The sequence below is a fragment of the Cololabis saira genome, chromosome 14 (genome assembly GCF_033807715.1).
Source record: "Cololabis saira isolate AMF1-May2022 chromosome 14, fColSai1.1, whole genome shotgun sequence".
In the NCBI taxonomy this organism is placed as follows: domain Eukaryota; kingdom Metazoa; phylum Chordata; class Actinopteri; order Beloniformes; family Belonidae; genus Cololabis; species Cololabis saira.
This window is the reverse complement of record NC_084600.1, coordinates 183,958-205,807: the sequence shown is the minus strand read 5'-3', so window position 1 is coordinate 205,807 and position 21,850 is coordinate 183,958. Positions and strand designations below refer to the sequence as shown.

Sequence of the window (21,850 nt, the reverse complement as noted above, 5' to 3'; positions counted from 1 at the left end):
TTTATAAATGAGGCCCCAGGTGATAAGACCTGGGGGTGTTCAGGGGTGGATGGATGGATATTCCACCTAATCATGTTTGCACCTTCATGCATGAGGTCCCTGTGCATGAACTGTCATGTGATGCGTTTCTGTGCATGTTTGCCAACGCATACATATCTGCTAGAGAAACAAGCAACCACACAACCAAACGGGGGAAGTGATGTGCCTGCATTTGCAGGTGCTCGTGGTAGTGGACATGTGGCTGTAAACAACACCACAGCAGTGGTCTGGAGTGGGGACGGAAGCGGGCAGGGAGCTGCTACAAGGCCTCGTCAGGCAGAACCAGATCAGAGCCCCTCACCAGACATGAGGGGCTATCTGTCATCTTGGCAATAGAAGTCACACAATGAGAAGAAACTTGATGTCAAGTGCAAATGTTGCATAGTTGTGAGTAAATGTGTGCGTTTGCGGAGCTGATTGCGGAGCTGATTGCGGAGCTGATTGCGGAGCACATGTGTTTCCGGGTGGCTTTGCAGCACACGAGTCTCAGCAACCTTCAGTCAACCAGTAGACCGTTCCTCCCCCTCCCTCACTCTCTCAGACCTCTCCTGAGGGTTTGTGAGGAAAAATAAATATTTTTAGACATTACAGTCCAGAGCTGCTGTCACTTCTCCTTTTTTTTTTTTTTTCTTTTTTTTTTTTCTTTTTCCTCTACGCTCCTACCATGGGAAACACATATTCACCTCCCCCTTTCTCACTGTTCATGCAGACGCCTCGCTTTTGGCTTCCTACTGCCACCCATCCAAAAAAAAAAGAAAAAAAAAAAGAACCTTCCCCCAGGGAGAGGGTTGTCATAGCAACTCCCTTCACCAGAGCAACCTTAAAGCGTCCAGAAGCTACTTTCTTTCTACGAGCGCTGTGTTTCCAGCGCCGGTATGAAGCCAGAGTTGGTGTGCTGGGCAGAGAGCAGAGAGGAGATGGGAGGCTTCCAGGAGGCTTCCAGGAGGCAGAGAGCAGAGAGCAGAGAGCAGAGAGCAGAGGGGGAACCAAATAAAGCCGCAGAGACAGCGCAGATGTGCAACAGCTGATCAGCCGGACGGGCACTCGGGAGGGGGGGGGGGCTTCTCATTTATGCTCCGTGCTTCGTGCGATAAGATGACAGAACGTTTAATTGCTAAGCCTGGATGGATCCCGGACAAGCCCAGACCTACAGTACAGCAACAGCTGGCACACGATGAAGATGAAGATAGCCGTCTCCTCCAGTCTTAAGAGCAGAGCACACACAGCCGCCCTTCACCAACTCATGTCAGCTGAGGGGGTTTTAAAAATGATCCATAAGAAGCATTTACATCTTCTATCTGCAGCAGTGAGAGTCCCCTGCTCGGGACGTATGGGCTCTGGCTCCGTGCTCCCGGCTGCCGACGAGGGCCGCTCTCTTAATCCAGCCAGTCTGCTCTCCAGCAGAGCTGTGTGCATCGTGACAGCTACACTGCGCTTATTGTGTGCCTGTCGACACATTGTTGTCTCACACAGCAGAGCAGCTATTAATAGCTGCAAGCTCCCCCTGTAGTTTAAATTCATCCAGCTCAGCGCCGTTGTGAATGCAGGCTGCACCGCACTCTCAGCTGTCATTACGACTGTGTGTGTGTGTGTGTGTGTGTGTGTGTGTGTGTGTGTGTGTGTGTGTGTGTGTGTGTGTTTCTTTTTCAACTCGTACTTGAGGACAGGAAGCAGCTGCTGGTTTCACTTCCATCTCACTTCCTGTGCCGTTCAAGACAAACACTGTGCCTACTTTATTGTATTCGTTGTCTCCAGGGCTGGGGATCGATTCAAATGTAGAGAATCGATTCGTTTCCGATTCTTAAGATTCAGAATCGATTATCAAGATTTGATTTGATTCTATTCGATTCCGATATTGATTTGGGTTAGTGTTATTAAAACTGTTTTTTGAGCTGTTGCATGAATTATTTTGACTGATATGAACAGATCCAGGGCAGCAAACAAATGCCGTATGAAATCGTTATTATTTTTCCCACATTCTGTTCAAATTTTTTCCAATTTCGGTCTACTTCGGTTTTTAATTTTTGAGAATTTGGTTTTTAGTATGTCATGCAAATGTAACCCCAAGACAGTATATAAAGTAATGAAATATAGACAATTTATGCAATTATAACTGAAAAATTTAATGTTTTCATACCTTTTTAAACATATTTAAAGGCAAAAACATGGCACCAGTTATTCTTGAGTCCAAAAAAACATTCCTCTTTTGGGCAAAAACAAAAGAAATACCAAAAGTTGTAATGTAATGATGAAAAAAAATCCATCTTTAGACATACGAATCGATTTAGAATCGGAAAATACATTTTTTCAACACAGGCCTAGTTGTCAGACGGGAGGAAAACACCAATACTACAACTTAAATCCTTTTAGTCATTTTAAAATGATAGGACGTGGTGACAGATGTCGATACAACATCTCTGTTCTCTCGTTCTGTTTGTTTCTAGATAGCAGGTTATAAACCAGGAATTAAGAAGGTTAAAGGTTGATGATGAAAATGATGATGGTGTCATGTTAATCCCCCACAGCAATCCACGAGTTTCCCCAGGACATCTTTACCAAGGAGCAGAGGAAGAACGGGGCTGTTCTTCTGCACGTGCTCTGTGTGAGTCCTTCTCAAACGACTGCCTCAAATCTCAACCTTTTTTGCCATTTATTGATATCCTTGACTCATCATGTCGACATCTGAGATGGTTGGAGCTTCACGGCTCGCAATCTGTTTCATTTTCGGTCTGTCATCTCCATCATCTGTGCTCCACTGTACTCCCCAGGCCATCTACACCTTCTACGCTCTGGCCATCGTCTGCGACGACTACTTTGTTCCCTCCCTGGAGAAAATATCCGAGGTGACGATTAATAGTCGCAGTTTGACTTCAGATAGAGTATTGATGTTTTAACTGGACATCATACTGATTATTCTTGTATTCTCCCCCTCCAGAACCTGCAGCTCAGCGAGGATGTGGCCGGGGCAACGTTTATGGCCGCGGGAAGCTCCGCCCCCGAGCTTTTCACCTCTCTCATTGGTTCGTGGCTCCGCCAATCTGAACTAAATACCAAACCTGGGCGCTTTGGAGACAACGTGTAAAATATTTGTGCTTCCAAATTTAAACATTTGGACAGAAAAGGGCTTAAATGACAGTATCCTCAAGCTCTGTACATCCCAGGATCCTCCAGGAGATGTCGTCAGAGTCCCGTTCAGAGCCCCAGGAGGGAAAAATAAAAGCCTGAATAATCTCATATAAAAAACCATGCCATTAAAATGTATGGACTAGGGCTGGGCGGTATGGACTAAAAAATGTATCACGATAATTCCTGTCATTTATCCCGATAACGATAAAAATGACAATAGAAAAAAGACCAATTCAACTCGACATTTTTAACTATAAATCTATCAACACATTCAGTTTTTGGAGCCCCCAAATCACTGCTCTAAAAGAATACTAAATGCTACTAAACTAAACCAATTAAATTGAATTGATAAAAACCCATTGAATTAGTCTACCTGTACTGCAAAACTGTAATGACTCAAATGAAACAAGTTTGAAATGTAAGAACAGATTCAACATTTTATTTAAACTGTATTGGCTTAAACAGTGGGATAACAGTGCAAACAGCAAAAGTACCATTGTCCTTCAAGTTTTCTTAGCTTATAAAATCACAAAGTAGAAAAAAATACAACCTGATAAATAAAGAAACAGGACAAATAAATAAAAGTTCACTGAAAATAAAATCCTATCAGTGATGACCTCTTCTAATAGAAATAAAATGTGCAAATTAACCTGTGGTTGGAACATGCCACAAATTAGATACTATTGCAATTTTTTTTCGTAATAGTCAAATATATTATATCAAAATGTAACAACCATTTCCTTCTTTTTTTGCAGACTCTGCATATAATAGATGATGTTTGCTCCTCGTCTCTCTTTTTAAATCCAAACCAGTTCCAGATAACGGAGCTGGAGCCTCGTTTAACAACGAGCTCCTCGCTCTCAGATCCGCCTTCCGCCATGTTTGTTACACAAAAACCTCATCAACGGGAATTTATCCTTTTTACCATGAATTTACAAATTCTTACCGTGGGGAATTTTTTTGACGGTATATCGTGAACGGTAAAATATCGCCCATTCCTAGTATGGAAATGAATTTTTCTGTGTCATTATTCAAACCAACCTCTTTCATTCTCAGGCGTCTTCATCACTAAAGGGGACGTTGGAGTCGGTACCATCGTGGGGTCGGCGGTCTTCAACATCCTGGTCATCATCGGCCTCAGTGGGATCTTTGCAGGCCAGGTCCTCCCAACCTTTAACACTTTCACTAACATCCTGCATGTTTGCAAGCTGGAAACAGACAGAAACTCATTTCAGTTCGTTTAATGTCATTTAAACCCAGAGGTGGGTAGAGTAGCCAAAAATTGTACTAAAGTAAAAGTACTGTTACTTCAGACTAATTGACTCAAGTAGAAGTAAAAAGTAGTCATCCAAATAATGACTTGAGTAAAAGTGAAAAAACTACTCAAGTACTGAGTAACTGTTGAGTAACGTCTGATTTATTTTTTAACACAACCATTCAAACAGACAAAAGTACAAAATAATCATCTTCAGGCAAATTAAATCAATAAAACAATAAAATGTAATAAAATGAATAAAAAATTGCTTAAATTAAAATAATCTTAAAGTAAATTCAAGTATTTTAATAAATAATAAAATAATAACAGAATAAAAAAATAAAAATTAAGCACAAGTAGCACAAAATGTCAAGCCTTTGTACTTTTCTTTTTTAACCAGGCAGAACTAGAACAAACATGAACTCATAGAAACTCTGTGTGTGTTTGAGTCTGTGTAAATGTGACAAAACATGCAAAAACAAACATTTTTCCCAAAGAATCACCCAGTGATGTCATGAGATTGACGCGTACGTGGATAAAAGGGATAAAAGAAAAGTAACAGCTCATCGTAGCCTAATGTAGCGGAGTAAGAGTAACAGTTTCTTCTTCACAAATATACTCAAGTAAAAGTAAAAAGTATAGTGATTCAAAACTACTCCTAAAAGTACAACATTTCCCAAAAACGTACTCAAGTAAATGTAACGGAGTAAATGTAACTCGTTACTACCCAGCTCTGTTCAAACCACTTATCCACTTGTAATCAGTGTCTAGTAAACTCTGTTATGACGGGGTTGTTGCTCCTTGTTTGCACTTTTTCCTGAATGATTTAACAGTGTCTGACTTTCCTCCACAGACAGTGGTTCTGACGTGGTGGTCTCTTTTTAGAGATTCCTCTTACTACATCCTGTCCGTGCTGGCGCTCATCATGGTGAGATGGGGATTGAAGCAACATCATTCTCTTTTGCTGCTTTGACTCGTCCTCATTTTGCTCTTAATGATCAATATTGTCCTCTCTTTAGGTCATCTATGACGCCAGAGTTTTCTGGTGAGTTGTGTTCATACGTTTGGTTAGTTTAGGAAGAGTTCTACTCCTTTCATGTTTTCTGAGACAATATTTCACACTTTATTTTTTTTTAATAATTAGGGCCCGAGCACTGACAGAGCGAAGGCCCTATTGTATCTGGAGGAATTTTTTTTTGTTCCTCCTTCCGACGAAAGGAGGGCCTTTTTCCCCCTAAACGTGCCCCAAAAGTCACCAAATTTTGCACGCAAGCCAGGCCTGGCAAAAAATGAGATATTCAATGTTTTGCATTAATGGGCGTGGCCTAATGGCTCAACAGCGCCCCCTAGAAAACTTTGTGCCTCAAGCCCCACAATACGGTTTGACGTACATGCACGAAAATCGGTACACACGTGTATCATGTCGCACCTAAAAGAAAAGTCTCTTGGCTCCATGGCCGAAACCGAACAGGAAGTCGGCCATTTTGAATTAATCGTGTAATTTTGGCGCAATTTATGCCATTCCTTCGGCAGTTAATACCGAACCGTAACGTGCACCCAGGTGTGTTATACATCAAAATGTGCGTCTCCATCCTGCGACGACGCGCATTACTTTTCTCAGTCAAAAGCGTTACCGTGGTGACGATAGATGCCAAAAAGGCGTCTGATTGGTTCATATGTGATAGTTCCTACTTTCTGCCATAACTTTTGAATGGTATGATATAGAGAGTCGTGGGTGGTGTCATCCGCTAAATGTCCAGGCCTGAAGAATCTACATGTAAGTCATACAAGCGCTTCCACTGCAGCCTGAACGTGCACAAGGGTGCGAGGGCCCGTTCATCGCTGCATGCAGCTTTAATTTTATTTATTATTGAGCATTAATAGCACAGCACATGGATACAGACACAAAAGGATTACAATGCTAATTTTTATATTTGAACACCCCTGCCCTCCCATCCCCTGCACAGGTTGGACACCTAACCAACAGAATTGTAAAATTGAATGAAAAAAATAAATAAAACAACATGGATAGACCAATGATGAATAGAGCAAGTTATACCACGGTCTGTGTGAAGACTCGATTCTGATTGGCTGGCAGGTGTAGGTTAAAAGTGCACACAAACACATACACACACTACACAACACAAAAGGGAAATATGGCCTATCAACATTGAAGCTGTGCACTAAACAGGATTCACATGGATTTAATCACATCTCAAATATCAGCGTAAGTGGCTGCTATGCGGTATCTAAGTGGGCACAATTCAAAGTTTACTGATATACAGTAACACCAAATCCCAGACGGAGAAAGATTTGTCCCTGGACCCCCTGAGAGTATACTTTATCTTCTCCAACTGTATGAATTGCGTCAGATCACTAAACCATAAAGATACTTTGGATGGATTTTTTGACTTCCAATACAATAATATTGTTCTTCTTGCAAGCAGCGTTGTAAATGCAATAATATTGTTTTTATTTTTTTTATTTCACACTTTAAATACTTTTCATTTCTCTGTTTAGAGGGGAAGCAGTCCTTGCTGTATGATCACATTTCCACTGACACTTTCCGACTTTCTGTCACACTTCCTCATGAGTTTGTCTTTCCTCTTACTCTGAAAAGTGTCACGCCTTATTTCAGACTCCGCACATGTTAAAGGGGACCTATTATGGCTTTTAATGTATATTTTAAACAGGCCTTGAATGTATTAAAAACAAGCGTTTGATTGTTTTTTCTATATAAATTTGAAATTCAGCCTCTGATCCATGTCTTTATCTTTACCGTTTCTAACCTCATTATCTATGCAGGATTCTGAGTGGGCGGGGCTATGATAATGAGGCTCTGTGCTGATTGGCTGCCTGAATGACGCGATACACCACTACAAAAAAATTGCGGAAGCTCCGGCCGGCGGAGTTAAGCCTGAATTATGGTTCTGCATTAAATCGACGCAGTGCTACGCGATAGTCGGACGCTCGCATGCAGTTACACGGTTTTATAGTTGTGGGCGTGGTTTCACGCATCGGAGGCCAAACCTCTGCTCCTGTCGTGACGTCACGTCACAACGTCTACGAGCCGTCCAGAATCTGAACGGCTCGTAGATCCACATCACACTGGACGGATCATCCGGGCGGCTGTACAGACACTGCAGAATTTGGTTGCTTTCCTCCTTCTCTGAGTTGGCAGGCTGAGGGGAGACCACTTTATATATGTTAAAGCAAGAAAAAACCTGTTTTTCATAATAGGTCCCCTTTAAGACGAATAAGACCAGTGTGAAATTAGTTATAAAAACTGGTTCTGATTTATTTCGCTTATGTAGCATTAAGCTGTTAGTAGCAGCAGAGATTGGTAGTGTTGCTGTTTCCCTGCGGCTGCTCCTCCATCACGGCTGCAGGGGGGTTTTGGTGCTTTGACTTGAAGACTTTTGTTCGAGAAAGCTTTTATAGTGTTGAACATGTGGTTAGTTGTAATGAAAGAGTAGATGTTTGCATAGACTCCATGCCTGTTGCAACAATGGATCCTTGAGAGAATTATGGCTGAAGCTTTATTGAGACACAGCGTGGCTGGCCATGCTGAGTCGCTGTATTTCACCTCAGCTCTGTTTCCTTGATATCAGGTTGGCAGATTTGTGTTTCGGCTAACTTTGCCAAAGTCAGTCTCGCAATATCCGAGACATAAATCTTAGTATGTGCCTCACATAATTCCTCTCTCTGCAGACAGTTACTTCCTTTGACAGAGCTGCAGTTTATAACACAAATCGAACTATTTGTGCGCACATGTCCAGTATATTTGGGGAAACCTGCCAAGATGTCTGTAAATTTGAGTCTGGAGCACCGGGAGATTTTAAACACATAGGAACCTTGTATATAGCTGTTCATTATTAACAGAAAATAATGAGGCCAATCCTGACAGACTCCGATGCAAAGCCGAGTTCAGGTTTGTACATTTGTCATTGTGTCAAACTAACATCAGATTGCTTCTCTCCGTCAGGTGGGAGTCCCTGTCCCTCATCACCATGTACGGCATCTACATTATAATCATGAAGTAAGTTCCCATCTGTAACACAAGACAAAGAGTAAAGCTTTAACAAGTGTAATGTTGCCAGTTGTCACAACATTTGAAAGACATTGTGGATACAAGGAAATAACACTTTTTAGACTATAATTTTCCCATCCATCCCTCAATTCAATTCAATTTTATTTATATAGCGTCTATTACAACAGAAATTGTCTCTAGGATCTTTCCAGAGACCCAGAACATGACCCCCCCAGCAATTATTACATAAACACTGGCAGGTAAAAACTCCCCTAGTGGGAGAAAAACCTTAAGCCAAACAGGGGCAAGAAAAACTCCCCTTTAGGAAGGAAGAAACCTGGACCAGGACCTGGATCATAAGGGGGGACCCTCCTGCCGGAGGCCAGACTGGGGTGTTCGGGGGGGGGGGGGGGGGGGGTACAGGCCAGGACGGCAGCAAGCACACAGCAGACATCCACACAGACAGGTGGAAGCAGCAGTGGGATGACCAGAGGGGGGACTGCAGGCCAGCACGCAGCTCCTGAAGCTCCGGCCTACAAACATGCACAAAAGAGAAAAAGGCCAGCACAACAAACTACAAGAACGATGGACAAAAATGATGGCTATGACGTACTTATAATTAATAAAAAATGGAAAAGGAGAAGAGAAGAAGGGTGATGTTCACCGCCCAGTGGATCAGGTCGGTGCCCCCCCCTGCAGCATAGGCCTATAGCAGCATATCTACCACCAAGCTATATTTGAGACTAACTATTATAGTCACTAACTAGAGGTTTACTAAACACTAACTAGAGGTTTACTAACACTAACTAGATGTTTACTAAACACTAACTAGTTACTAACACTAACTAGAGGTTTACTAAACACTAACTAGAGGTTTATTAAACACTAACTAGAGGTTTACTAACACTAACTAAAGGTTTACTAACACTAACTAGGTTTACTAACACTAACTAGAGGTTTACTAAACACTAACTAGAGGTTTAATAACACTAACTAGGTTTACTAACACTAACTAGAGGTTTACTAACACTAACTACGTTTACTAACACTAACTAGAGGTTTACTAACACTAACTAGGTTTACTAACACTAACTAGAGGTTTACTAACACTAACTAGGTTTACTAACACTAACTAGAGGTTTACTAACACTAACTAGGTTTACTAACTAGAGGTTTACTAACACTAACTACAGGTTTACTAAACAGAACATTTTTCAGTTTGGTTTTAAAGGTGGAGGTGTGTCAGTCTCCTTAACCCAGATCCTTAACCCTCAAACAGCTCTTAAGTGCAACAGTACATTGTTGTCGTCACATTTAACATTTCAAATTTCTCCACACATTCTTTATAGGGGACAGGACAGGGACTGCAGACACGCCGGCTCAGTGCTCACCCGCGTCTTCCCCAGACGCACCTTGTCATGTGCACAAAGTGGTTTTGCACTGTGTTGATTGGAAAAGTGCCTGAATGTCCCTTGAAGTCATCTTACTCTTAATGCTGTCAGTGCTGCTCCGTTCTTCATTCTCTCTGTCTGTTCTCTATTTTCCTGCTCTGTCCATCTGGTCTTCAGCAGGAGAGTCCCCCTTATGATCCAGGTCCTGGTCCAGTTTTCTACCCCCTTATGATCCAGGTCCTGGTCCAGGTTTCTTCCCTCCTAAAGTTTTTCTTGCCACTGTTTGGCTTAAGGTTTTTCTCCCACTAGGGGAGTTTTTACCTGCCATTGTTTATGTAATAATTGCTCAGGGATTTATGTTCTGAGTCTCTGGAAAGATCCTAGAGAAACTTCTGTTGTAATAGACGCTATATAAATAAAATGTAATTGAATGTACTTTTCTGTATCGATGCTGTCAACAGAGAAGTGTGAAGGACCTTTGTCAAGGGCACGGACACACTGCCACAAACGCTGACCGTGGGGGTTTCTGTCTTTGGTCCAGAACACACGGCGCCCCTTCCCTTCATAGATAAAAGAAACAAAACAAGAAAACACTAACTGATTAATCTGAGCCAATCACACATTTGGACTGGCTGACAGCTCAGGCTCCAATCAGAGTAGAGAGATCTCCTCCTCATCTTTAAGCCTCCTCAAGTACTCAGCCTTTCATGGACACTGCTTTCGTCACAAACCAGGACTACAATAACCCACCACGTGTAGACATGTCCCGATAGCAACCCTTTTTTTTCTTAATTCATATTTGTCCAGAACTTCTCCTGCACCAAATTATTGGAATTTGTTGTGAGCCTGAAAGGCAAGAATTAAAGGTCATTTCAAGATAAAACACCAATTATCTTGAGGTTCAAACCATCTGGCATGAAAGAAAAGTCCAAATAAATATAGAAATGACTACTGTTTTCCCTCGTTGATGTTGTAAACGTGTTGTGAGATGGTTGTATTGGTGTGGTTGCAGGTTCAACTCTCCGATCTCGGTGTTTGTGGCGCGCATTGCCCACAGTGGTGGGCCGTGCTGTCACAGATCAGAGGAGCACCGGGAAGACAAGACGGGAGAGGATGCTGCCGGCTGCAACACGTCCATGGTGCTGATCAACAAAGGTGATTACTCCCACTGATGGACGGGTTCCACTGCTTTCTAAAGTCTCAGGATTATGACCAGGGCTGGGGATCCAATGTCAAGTCAAATGTCGATTAGATTCCGATTCTTAAGATTCAGAATCGATTATCAAGATTTGATCCGATTTGATTCCGATATTGATTTGGGTTAGTGTTATTAAAACTGTTGTTTGAGCGCTTGCATGAATTATATTACTGTAGTTATGCAACATATTAATATTAGTATTATATTGAGATTCAACAGCAAGTATTGGCAGCTAATGATGCTGTAAGGACCAATCAGCTCCCAGAATGCTGATAGAACTGCTTTCAGAAACATCATGGGTCAGAATTATCAAACAGATCCAGGGAGGAAACAGAGACGGATGAAATCGGTTTGATTTTTTCCCACATTCCGTTTAAATTTTCTCCATTTTCGGTCTTTTTCGGTTTTTCATTTTTGAGAATTTGGTTTTTAGCATTTTATGCAAATGTAACCCCAAGACAGTATATAAAGTAATGAAATATAGACAATTTATGCAATTATAACTGAAAACTTTAATTCATTTCATACCTTTAAACATATTTAAAGGCAAAAACATGGCAGCACTTATTCTCGTGTCCAACAAAACATTCCTTTTTTGGGCATAAACGAAAAAATACCAAAAGTTGTAATGTAATGATGAAATAAATAAATAAATTGATCTTTAGACATATGAATCGATTTAGAATCGGGGAATAGATTTTTTCAACACAGGCCTAATAATGAGACTTGTGTTTCTTTTCACAGGACAAGTTCACTGTCAGGATCCTCCTCCAGTCCTCATGGTGGACGAGCTGCTCATCCTCCACCCCCACAAGCTGTCCTTCTCCGAGGCGGGCCTGCGCATCATGATCACGCCCCACTTCTCGCCCCGCACCAGGCTCTCCATGGCCGGCCGCGTGCTCATCAGCGAGGTAGTCCACGCGTGCATGTCAGCTGTGTGGGACAGACACACCAAACTACAGTGATGCCAAGTTTAAAAGATCGGTCAACACTTTTGACAACGCAATATTAATCCACAATGTGTTGTTTGCATACGGTAGCCTATGTGTTGTTTCAGTCACTAAGTGAACATAAATTCCCATATAACACAGCAGTTCGCTCCACGAGAGTATTTGAATTGAATTTGAGTTGAAATTTTATTCCGAACATGAAACAGTAGTGAATACAAAACAAATCAATAATAAATAAATAAATGTAAATAAGAAAACTAAATAAACAAAAATATAAATAAAAACATGCATCCATCATAATAAACATGCTTGAAAAGGAGTAGGAAGAAGTAAAAAATTATTATATCCTACCCCCTAAACTCTATTTCATTATAATCAAAATTAATTTAATTTCTATACAAAAAACTAAAGATATTTATACAGGACTGTCTCAGAAAATTAGAATATTGTGATAAAGTCCTTTATTTTCTGTAATGCAATTAAAAAAACAAAAATGTCATACATTCTGGATTCATTACAAATCAACTGAAATATTGCAAGCCTTTTATTATTTTAATACTACTGATTATGGTTTACAGTTTAAGATTAAGATTCCCAGAATATTCAAATTTTTTGAGATAGGATATTTGAGTTTTCTTAAACTGTAAACCATGATCAGCAATATTAAAATAATAAAAGGCTTGTAATATTTCAGTTGATTTGTAATGAATCCAGAATGTATGACAATTTTGCATTACAGAAAATAAAGGACTTTATCACAATATTCAAATTTTCTGATAGTCCTGTATATATACTGTATATATCTATTTATACATATATACACACATACACATGCAGTTTTTGGATATGATAATAACACATCCTCACACCTATAGTAACTCTTCTACTCTGAGCTGGTGTCAGCATACACTTATTTCTCCCTCCCAACTCTTGTCCACAGAGGCAGAGACTGATCAGGACGTCCAGGTCTGGGCAGGACGGGGACGCCGGCCCCGGGTCCAGGGCCGGGTCCAGGGGGGGGTCCAGACCCGGCTCCACCAGCAACAGCCTGAAGAGGACCGGCTCCTGCAGCCTGGAGAACGGAGGGGGGAGACCCGGGGGGGAAGACCCGGAGTCAGGAGACAAACCCGGGACGGTGTGCACAGCAGAAGACGAGGAGGAAGATGAGGATGAGGGTTTTAGTCCTGTTCGCTGGCCAGGTGAGGATGACAAACATTTATCCAGTGAGCCACTTTATCTCCAGTAAGTACTGCGTCTCATTAGTGGAAGAAGTACTTACCGGTAACTGTGAGAAACAGCCACGGGATCACTGTCACAATAGCACACAGCATGTGTTTATTGGTTTATTTGTAAGGATCCCCATTAGCTATACCCTTAAACACAGGTAGTCTTACTGGGGTCCACATTAAAAACAATACATTTAAAACATACAGTTAAAAACAAGACATAAAGAAAGAAAACAAAATAACACGACAAACCTATATTAAACGTTACCGTACATGTAAATCAATATAGCAAAAAACATACATGAAACATTCCAACATACAGTAAAACATCATCTTGTCCATGAAAATCAGACCAAAAATACACCTCACCCTGTCCAGTATGTATATTTACAATCTCAGGGGAATATGTCATTTCAAAAAACAGCATGTACGAAAAACATGAAAACCCATTGTGTATCAGTGATGGGAGTTAATCTGTGGAACAACTGCAAAGATGAAATTAAATCATGCAAATCACCAAGTAAGTTTAAACAAATCTTTAAAATCAATACTCTTAATGGATACAAAATGGAAATGGACACATGAAATGACAGCCAATGACCAAAGTGCCTTGCTCAGCTGAACCACCTTTTCTTTCTCTTCTGTGAAATAAAGAAATTGTAAAAACAGAACATTAGAATGGGTAGGACTAGAAAAGTTTTTTGAAACTTCATCCTGCACCCTTTCAAACACGAAATATTTATCTACATATAGATTTGTCTCTTGAATTTGCTTTGTTTTGCTTATGTTTTTTTTGGTATATACATTTTATGTATTCTGATTATTTTTTGTTTTAACCTGTTTGAATAAATAAAAAAAAAATATATACATGTATATGTATCTGTATAAGTGTGTGTGCATGTCAGCCATGATGCTCAGGTGACTTGAGTGAATAGAATACAGGTGTCAAGTAACAAAGTACAAAAACTTCGTTACCTTACTTAAGTAGAAATTTTGGTTATCTATACTTCACTGGAGTAATTATTTTTCAGACGACCTTTTACTTTTACTCCTCACATTTTCACGCAGTTATCTGTACTTTTTCCTCCTTACATTTTAAAAACAGCCTCGTTACTCTATTTCATTTCGGCCTTTAAAAAAAACTATCCAGTTAAATTGCTCCATCCGGATAGAGTGAATTTGGTTGTGGTTGTTTCAGATGTTCTTGTCCAGTTTTGTTCTTACATCCGTTCCCTCAGATTCCTGCAACTAAACTTGGATGTACATTCCAATAAAGGTTAGGATAAATGATAACATGCCTCTGAAGTTTGACTTTTTGCACCATTACAATACTTATAGGCAACTAGTCATCATATCTCCTGCTCTCTGAAACACATGTTAGTGCTCAATAGTACACATATATGGTTCTTTAATATATTTGCATTATACTAAGATGCATTCATTTTCAATGGCTTTTGTCCTTAATGGCTTTTTTCCCCCTTACATTATTTTTACTTTTATACTTTAAGTAGTTTTGAAACCAGTACTTTTATACTTTTACTTGAGTAAACAACTTGAGTTGCTACTTCAACTTCTACAGGAGTATTTTTAAACTCTAGTATCTATACTTCTACCTGAGTTATGAATGTGAATACTGAAGACACCTCTGATAGAATAACCAGGTGAATATTAAAGCGCCCCTCCGTGCGTGTGCAGGCAGCTGCTGTGCGCGGGTGAAGTGGCTGATCACGTGGCCCCTGAGCGTCCTGCTCTACTGCACTGTGCCTAACTGTGTTCGGCCCCGCTGGCACCGCTGGTTCATGGTCACCTTCGCCGCCTCCACCCTGTGGATCGCCATCTTCTCCTACCTCATGGTGTGGATGGTAAGAACCTGCAGCGCAGAGAGAACAGATGAGAAGAGACCGATCTGACCGGGACACTAACCTGCTGGGGGGGCTCGCTGTGTTTACATACGGAAGAGCATTAGGGCCAGGCAGGAGAAATATAAAACTCATGTTTTAGAGGAGGAAGATTTGTTTGTGCACTTCGAGAAAAAAGTTGAAATGTCGAGATTAATGTTAAAGTACAATTTTGAGAAAAAAGTCCAAATATTGAGAAAAAAGTTGAAATGTCGAGAAAAAAGTCGAAATGTCGAGATTAATGTTGAAATACAATTTCGAGAAAAAAGTCGAAATGTCGAGAAAAAAGTCGAAATGTCGAAATTAATGTTGAAGTACAATTTCGAGAAAAAAGTCGAAATATTGTGAGAAAAAAGTCCAAATGTTGAGAAAAAAGTCAAAATGTCGAGATTAATGTTGAAATACAATTTCGAGAAAAAAGTCGAAATGTCTAGAAAAAAGTCGAAATGTCGAGAAAAAAGTCGAAATGTCGAGATTAATGTTAAAATACAATTTCGAGAAAAATGCCAAAATTTCGTGAATAATGTTGAAATGTTGAGAAAAAAGGTGAAACTTCGACTTTATTCATGAAATTTCGACTTTATTCTTGAAATTGTATTTCAACATTAATCTTGACATTTTGACTTTTTTCTCGAAGTGCACAATAAAAATATCTCAAATATCTTTTCTCCTGCATGGCCCTAATACTCTTCCGTAGTTTACATGACAGCAGCCAGATGTTGAGAATACATTTCCAATGATTGTTACTCTGACCTTCTGCCTCCATCAGGTCACCATCATCAGCTTTACACTCGACATCCCAGACTACATCATGGGCATCACCTTCCTGGCCGCCGGGACCAGCGTACCCGACTGCATGGCCAGCCTGATCGTGGCTCGGCAAGGTACAACACTGTTCCTGGATCTGTAGATGTGTTTCTTTGCTTCTCCTCAGGGACCAGTGTTTGACTCCGGCGTGTCTGTTTCCAGGCATGGGAGACATGGCTGTATCCAACTCCATAGGCAGCAATATCTTTGACATCCTGCTGGGTCTGGGCTTCCCCTGGACTCTGCGCACCCTCGTGGTGGAACACGGCTCCATAGTACGCACAAGCTTTATCTCTATTTTCTTTTGCTTGAATGTTTCCTTACTGACTAATTCTTTGTGAGTGAGTTTTGGGTTGTCACTTTGGGCAAATTATCTGTGACACTAGATTTATTTTTTTCCCTCCTACAGATCTCAATAAATAATAAAGGACTTGTATATTCTGTCGTCCTGCTGCTGGCATCAGTATTTCTGACAGTGAGTAAACACAAAACAATGTTGCAATATATGGTATATTTAGGTTTAGTTAAAGGTTTCATTAACTTTGTTACTTGTCCAGTTTTACAGCCAAAGTTTAAAAGACAAAATGTCCCATTTCAGGGAAGTGGTTTTAAGGGTGAAATCTGAAAATCGGAAAAATCAAGTGACAAAAATGTTAAGTAACTTTGGTAAACTTAATTGAGCGGTAGGTTGTTGCTATCTTGTTCATCCCTTCCACATGAAGCTCATTTCCTGAAAAGCTGGACGTTCTTTTGTAAAATTCAGTGAACCATTTAATCCTTTAGTTTGACAGATATACAGGACTGTCTCAGAAAATTAGAATATTGTGATAAAGTTCTTTATTTTCTGTAATGCAATAAAAAAAAAATGTCATACATTCTGGATTCATTACAAATCAACTGAAATATTGCAAGCCTTTTATTATTTTAATATTGCTGATTCTGGTTTACAGGTTAAGATTAAGATTCCCAGAATATTCTAATTTTTTGAGATAGGATATTTGAGTTTTCTTAAACTGTAAGCCATGATCAGCAATATTAAAATAATAAAAGGCTTGCAATATTTCAGTTGATTTGTAATGAATCCAGAATGTATGACCTGTATATACACACACATAACGGGCAGTTGGACAGGTGTACCTAATAAAGTGAGTGTATGTCAGAGTACAAAGAAAATCCTTATCTGAGTCTTTACTGAGTAACTTCATTAGACTTAGAAAGCAAAGGGAGAACTTGCTCCCCAGTCAGAGAGTAGATGTTTACCAGCTCCACCGGTTGAGGGTCCCGGGGTTCTGAGCCCCTACACCCCACCCTAGATTCCTCCCTGCAGAACAACCGGTCTTCTTTGGAGGGTTGCATGATATATACAAATATATCCTTGTACGTAGTGAGGGTGTTTTGCCGGATGTGAGTTTCTCTCTTTGGCACCTGTCCCTCTGTGTTATTAGCAGCATTGCTACAACAAGTCTGTTGGTGGAATTTTTGTGGTTGCACGGTGGCAAGTGATTGACAGGTGATGCTTCTTGGCACATGCCGGGGTGGGTGAATCAGACCGTCCTGGAGCAGAGAAGACTTTGGCTAATCACTCAATGCCGTAGACGTGTACAGACAAATAAATGACTATCCACACCCACTCTAAAAGCTCAATTTACCATAACATCACCAACCAAGCTAACATGCATGTTGTGGGCTGCGGGAGGAAACCACAGTCCCCAGGGCAAAAAACCCCCACAGGAACAGGAAGATTGTGCAAACTCCACACAGAAAGTGTCTAGCTTGTGATTGGTGGACAACTGTCCAACACAAAAGTACAGCGGCATGTATGTTACAAATCATGTCCTCCCTGTGCATGAAGCAGCTTCATGTCTTCAACCACTGAGGGTCACAGCTGGGCTTTTCTTTTTATATCTTGAAAGATAAATAAATGTTAAAAAAAAAGGTATAGCCCAAACATAGGTTTTAGTGCACTAATATTCCTTTGGTTACTTTTACCGTGACTCTTCTCTGAGTCTGTCCTTCACCAGCATTGTGTGACTGGATCATACTTTCATCCTGATAAACTAAAAATGGACTTCTTAGATGGGAAATCAGAAGATTTCCCATCATTACACCATTGAAACAAAAGAACAATCAGATTGATTCCTGTTCACCCTCAAGGTGACTAGGCCTGTGTTGAAAAATTTTTTTTTTCATCATTACAACTTAATGTAGGTAAGGTATTTTTTTGTTTATGCCCAAAAAAGGAATGTTTTGTTGGACACGAGCATAACTAGTGCCATGTTTTTGCCTTTAAATATGTTTAAAGGTATGAAAACATTCAAGTTTTCAGTTATAATTGCATAAATTGTATAAATTTCATTACTTTATATACTGTTTTGTGGTTACATGTAAAAAATACAAACGGAATGTGTTAAAAAATGAAACCGATTTCATGCGTCTCCGTTTGCTGCCCTGGATCTGTTTGATAATTCTGACCCACAATGTTTCTGAAAGCAGTTCTATCAGCATTCTGGGAGGTGATTGGTCCTTACATTGTCATTAGCTGCCAATACTTGTTGTTGAATCTCAATATAATACCAGTAGTAATATGTTGCAGAACTACAGTCATATAATTCATGCAACAGCTCAAAAAACAGTTTTAATAACACTAACCCAAATCAATATCGGAATGGAAACGAATCGGATCGAATCAAATCTTGATAATCGATTCTGAATCTTAAGAATTGGAATCGATTCTTGACATTTGAATGGATCCCCAGCCCTGGAGGTGACGCGTGAAAAGTTGTGGGAACTCTGCTGCTACTGTGACGCTTGACACAACTTCTTTTCAAATCCCTGAACTCTGCCGCTCTCTGAGTAGGGAGTTAGTTGGTCAGCGAAGACGGGGACAATCACCTCAACTGTTCAATTCAACTGTTCAATTCAATTTTATTTATATAGCATCTATTACAACAGAAGTTGTCTCTAGGATCTTTCCAGAGACCAGAACATAAACCCCTGAGCAATTATTACATAAACAATGGCAGGTTAAAACTGCCCAGTGGGAGAAAAACTTTAAGCCAAACAGTGGCAAGAAAAACTCCCCTTTAGGAGGAAAAAACCTGGACCAGGACCTGGACCTGTAGCACCCTATAATGTAATAATTTCCTATAATGTAATAATTTCCTGAAAATGTAATAACGCCTGAAAATGTAATAAGATTTGCACTTAACTCAATCAAAAATTTAATAAAATCCAATAATGTAATAACTTCCCCAATAATGTAATAAAATATCCTGACTGATATTGTAATAACATTTTTACCGATAATGTAATACCTTATTACATTATTGGGAATTTATTACATTTTCAGGTGGGTCTGTTTTTTTTTTTTTTTCCAAAACTGATAATGTAATACTTGACAAATAATGTAATATATATGTTCATTTTCAGTCCAGAATTCTACATTTTGTGTTTTAAGTATCTAAGATTGTTATATACACTGGATTTGAAACACCTGAATGACTATTGGGTTAAATTGCAGCCTTTGAGTACCATGTAATAAATTCCCAATAACGTAATAAGGTATTACATTATCTGTAAAAATGTTATTACAATATCCGTCAGGATATTTTATTACATTATTGGTGAAGTTATTACATTATTGGGTTTTATTACATTTTTGATTGAGTTAAGTGCAAATTTTATTACATTTTCAGGCGTTATTACATTTTCAGGAAATACATTATAGGAAATTATTACATTATAGGAAATTATTACATTATAAGGTGCTACAGGGAACCTCCTGCTGAAGACCAGCTGGACAGAGCAGGAAAAGAGAAAACAGACAGAGAGAATGGAAGGTGCAAATCGAAGGTGCAAATTACTCGCCAATTTAAAGATATATTTTGCATTTGCATTTTAGAGAATTTCCCAGCTCTGATGGAAAAGGAGTTTGTATTATGTTGTCATGTTAGAGTTATGAGTTTGACCACAGTTGTATTTTGAGGTGAAAGCCTGCCGTGACCTGGTGGTGAACACGTCTCTGTCCCCGTCTCCTCAGGTGACGAGCGTTCACCTGAACCACTGGAGGTTGGACCGCCGGCTGGGCCTGGGCCTCCTGTTCCTCTACGCCATCTTCCTGCTCTGCTCCATCCTCTTCGGGCAGATGTGAGGCCTTAAAGCCCGACGTCCACCTCATCAGAAGACTTACCACTCGTCCTCTTACCTGAAGCCAAAAAACAACGACAAAAACAAACAAAACAAAAAAAAAAAACCACAAGCGTGACATTGCTGTTTTGTTCCTTGTTAGTATTTCTGCGCACTTCTGTAGGAATCCCGTGGTCCCTTTCTGTGGAGTACAGTGTTTGATAGCAGTCTGTAGGTACCAAGTAGGGCGGCTTAAAAAATATGAAAAATGAATGAGTTGACAAATGGAAATAGCAGTATTATTAGGCACTTTTATTCAAAAGAATTAGCTATCACTGTTTATTTACTCATATTTTGATGAAGGTTTCCAACAGTAATTGAACTCAGTTGTACTGAATCCTATTTACGGACCTTTTCGTTGCTCCCAGTTCCCTCAGAGAGCTTCATTTTCGTGGTGAAGGTCCACCTTAGTTGAACTTACAGGACTGTCTCAGAAAATTAGAATATTGTGATAAAGTTCTTTATTTTCTGTAATGCAATTTAAAAAAACAAAAATGTCATACATTCTGGATTCATTACAAATCAACTGAAATATTGCAAGCCTTTTATTATTTTAATATTGCTGATTATGGTTTACAGTTTAAGATTAAGATTCCCAGAATATTCTAATTTTTTGAGATAGGATATTTGAGTTTCCTTAAGCTGTAAACCATGATCAGCAATATTAAAATAATAAAAGGCTTGCAATATTTCAGTTGATTTGCAATGAATCCAGAATGTTTGACATTTTTGTTTTTGTAATTGCATTACAGAAAATCACAATATTCTAATTTTCTGAGACAGTCCGGTATGTTTCAAGGTAAAAGACAAAATCTGGACCGCTTTCTGCTTAAAGTCTTTAATAAATACCACGTAGTCACTTTTTGAATCACAGCAATAAGCCAGTGGAAGTTTAGGTTCAGAGTAACTTTACAGTGACTTGTGTTTGTTGTGTGAGCGCTGTTGCAGGTAATAATAAGAATAATAATAATAATATAAATGCATAATAATTGTAGTAGAACGTCACTGCAAGAGCTAAACATTTCTAATAGAGGACCTTTAATAACGTCCACCTGGATTCTGTTGTTTTTCCAGCACTTATAAAATGATGCGAGCAACAGAGCGAAGTGAAGTGAAGTTGTTATATTTAAAAAAACAAGTTTAGTAGATGATAGAATTAGTGTAAAAATACTGTATAACATGCATTCAAATGTAGCAGGTGGCACTGAAATACAGCAAAGACTATGAAGTGATGAACAAGGACACTATATGTGCACAGAGACTTTTAGAATAGTGAATATGAAAAATGCACATCATTGTTTGAGAATATTTTGATGACTTTGCCTCATTACTTCAAAGCAGCAACTACTGGTACAGCTTATGGTACGTAAAGAGATCAACCTAGTATGGCAGTATTTTTTAGAAGTCCTATTACTATGAAATCTAATATATAATATACTTATGAGTGTCACAAACTTTCGTGACTTGGAGTACCGGTTAGTAGTATCCTTAGGTATGACAATCAATGTTTGTAATGGTCCTTGCACATGTTATGAGACTTTTCTGTTTTTTTTTTTAGTTGAGTGAACACTCACAATCTACACAAGCACACATTCACAGCGTGTGTGTTCAAGAAAACAACGCACCAGTTTATATCTATACCGACTGTTCCTCTATTAATGTTAAGGGAAAAAACAATGTTTTGTCAACTTTGGCACATCAGTTTTTAGTTCTTGGAGAAGCTGTCAGTATTTGGTACTTTTGAT

General features: G+C 39.5%; 1 protein-coding gene across 1 annotated transcript in view; it reads left to right on the top strand.

Moving 5' to 3' along the window:
* Nucleotides 1-20,638, top strand: part of LOC133459432 (sodium/potassium/calcium exchanger 3-like) — a 50,813-nt gene extending 30,175 nt beyond the window's left edge. The window contains exons 3-17 of the mRNA XM_061739344.1: nt 2,565-2,641; nt 2,808-2,882; nt 2,975-3,059; nt 4,222-4,325; nt 5,274-5,348; nt 5,440-5,465; nt 8,406-8,459; nt 10,854-10,996; nt 11,784-11,950; nt 12,930-13,188; nt 14,911-15,077; nt 15,883-15,997; nt 16,083-16,195; nt 16,330-16,395; nt 19,960-20,638. Coding sequence (XP_061595328.1) covers nt 2,565-2,641; nt 2,808-2,882; nt 2,975-3,059; nt 4,222-4,325; nt 5,274-5,348; nt 5,440-5,465; nt 8,406-8,459; nt 10,854-10,996; nt 11,784-11,950; nt 12,930-13,188; nt 14,911-15,077; nt 15,883-15,997; nt 16,083-16,195; nt 16,330-16,395; nt 19,960-20,070 — 1,637 coding nt within the window. The 3' untranslated portion in view covers nt 20,071-20,638. The remainder of the gene's footprint in view (nt 1-2,564; nt 2,642-2,807; nt 2,883-2,974; nt 3,060-4,221; nt 4,326-5,273; nt 5,349-5,439; nt 5,466-8,405; nt 8,460-10,853; nt 10,997-11,783; nt 11,951-12,929; nt 13,189-14,910; nt 15,078-15,882; nt 15,998-16,082; nt 16,196-16,329; nt 16,396-19,959) is intronic.
* Nucleotides 20,639-21,850: the final 1,212 nt, after the last annotated feature.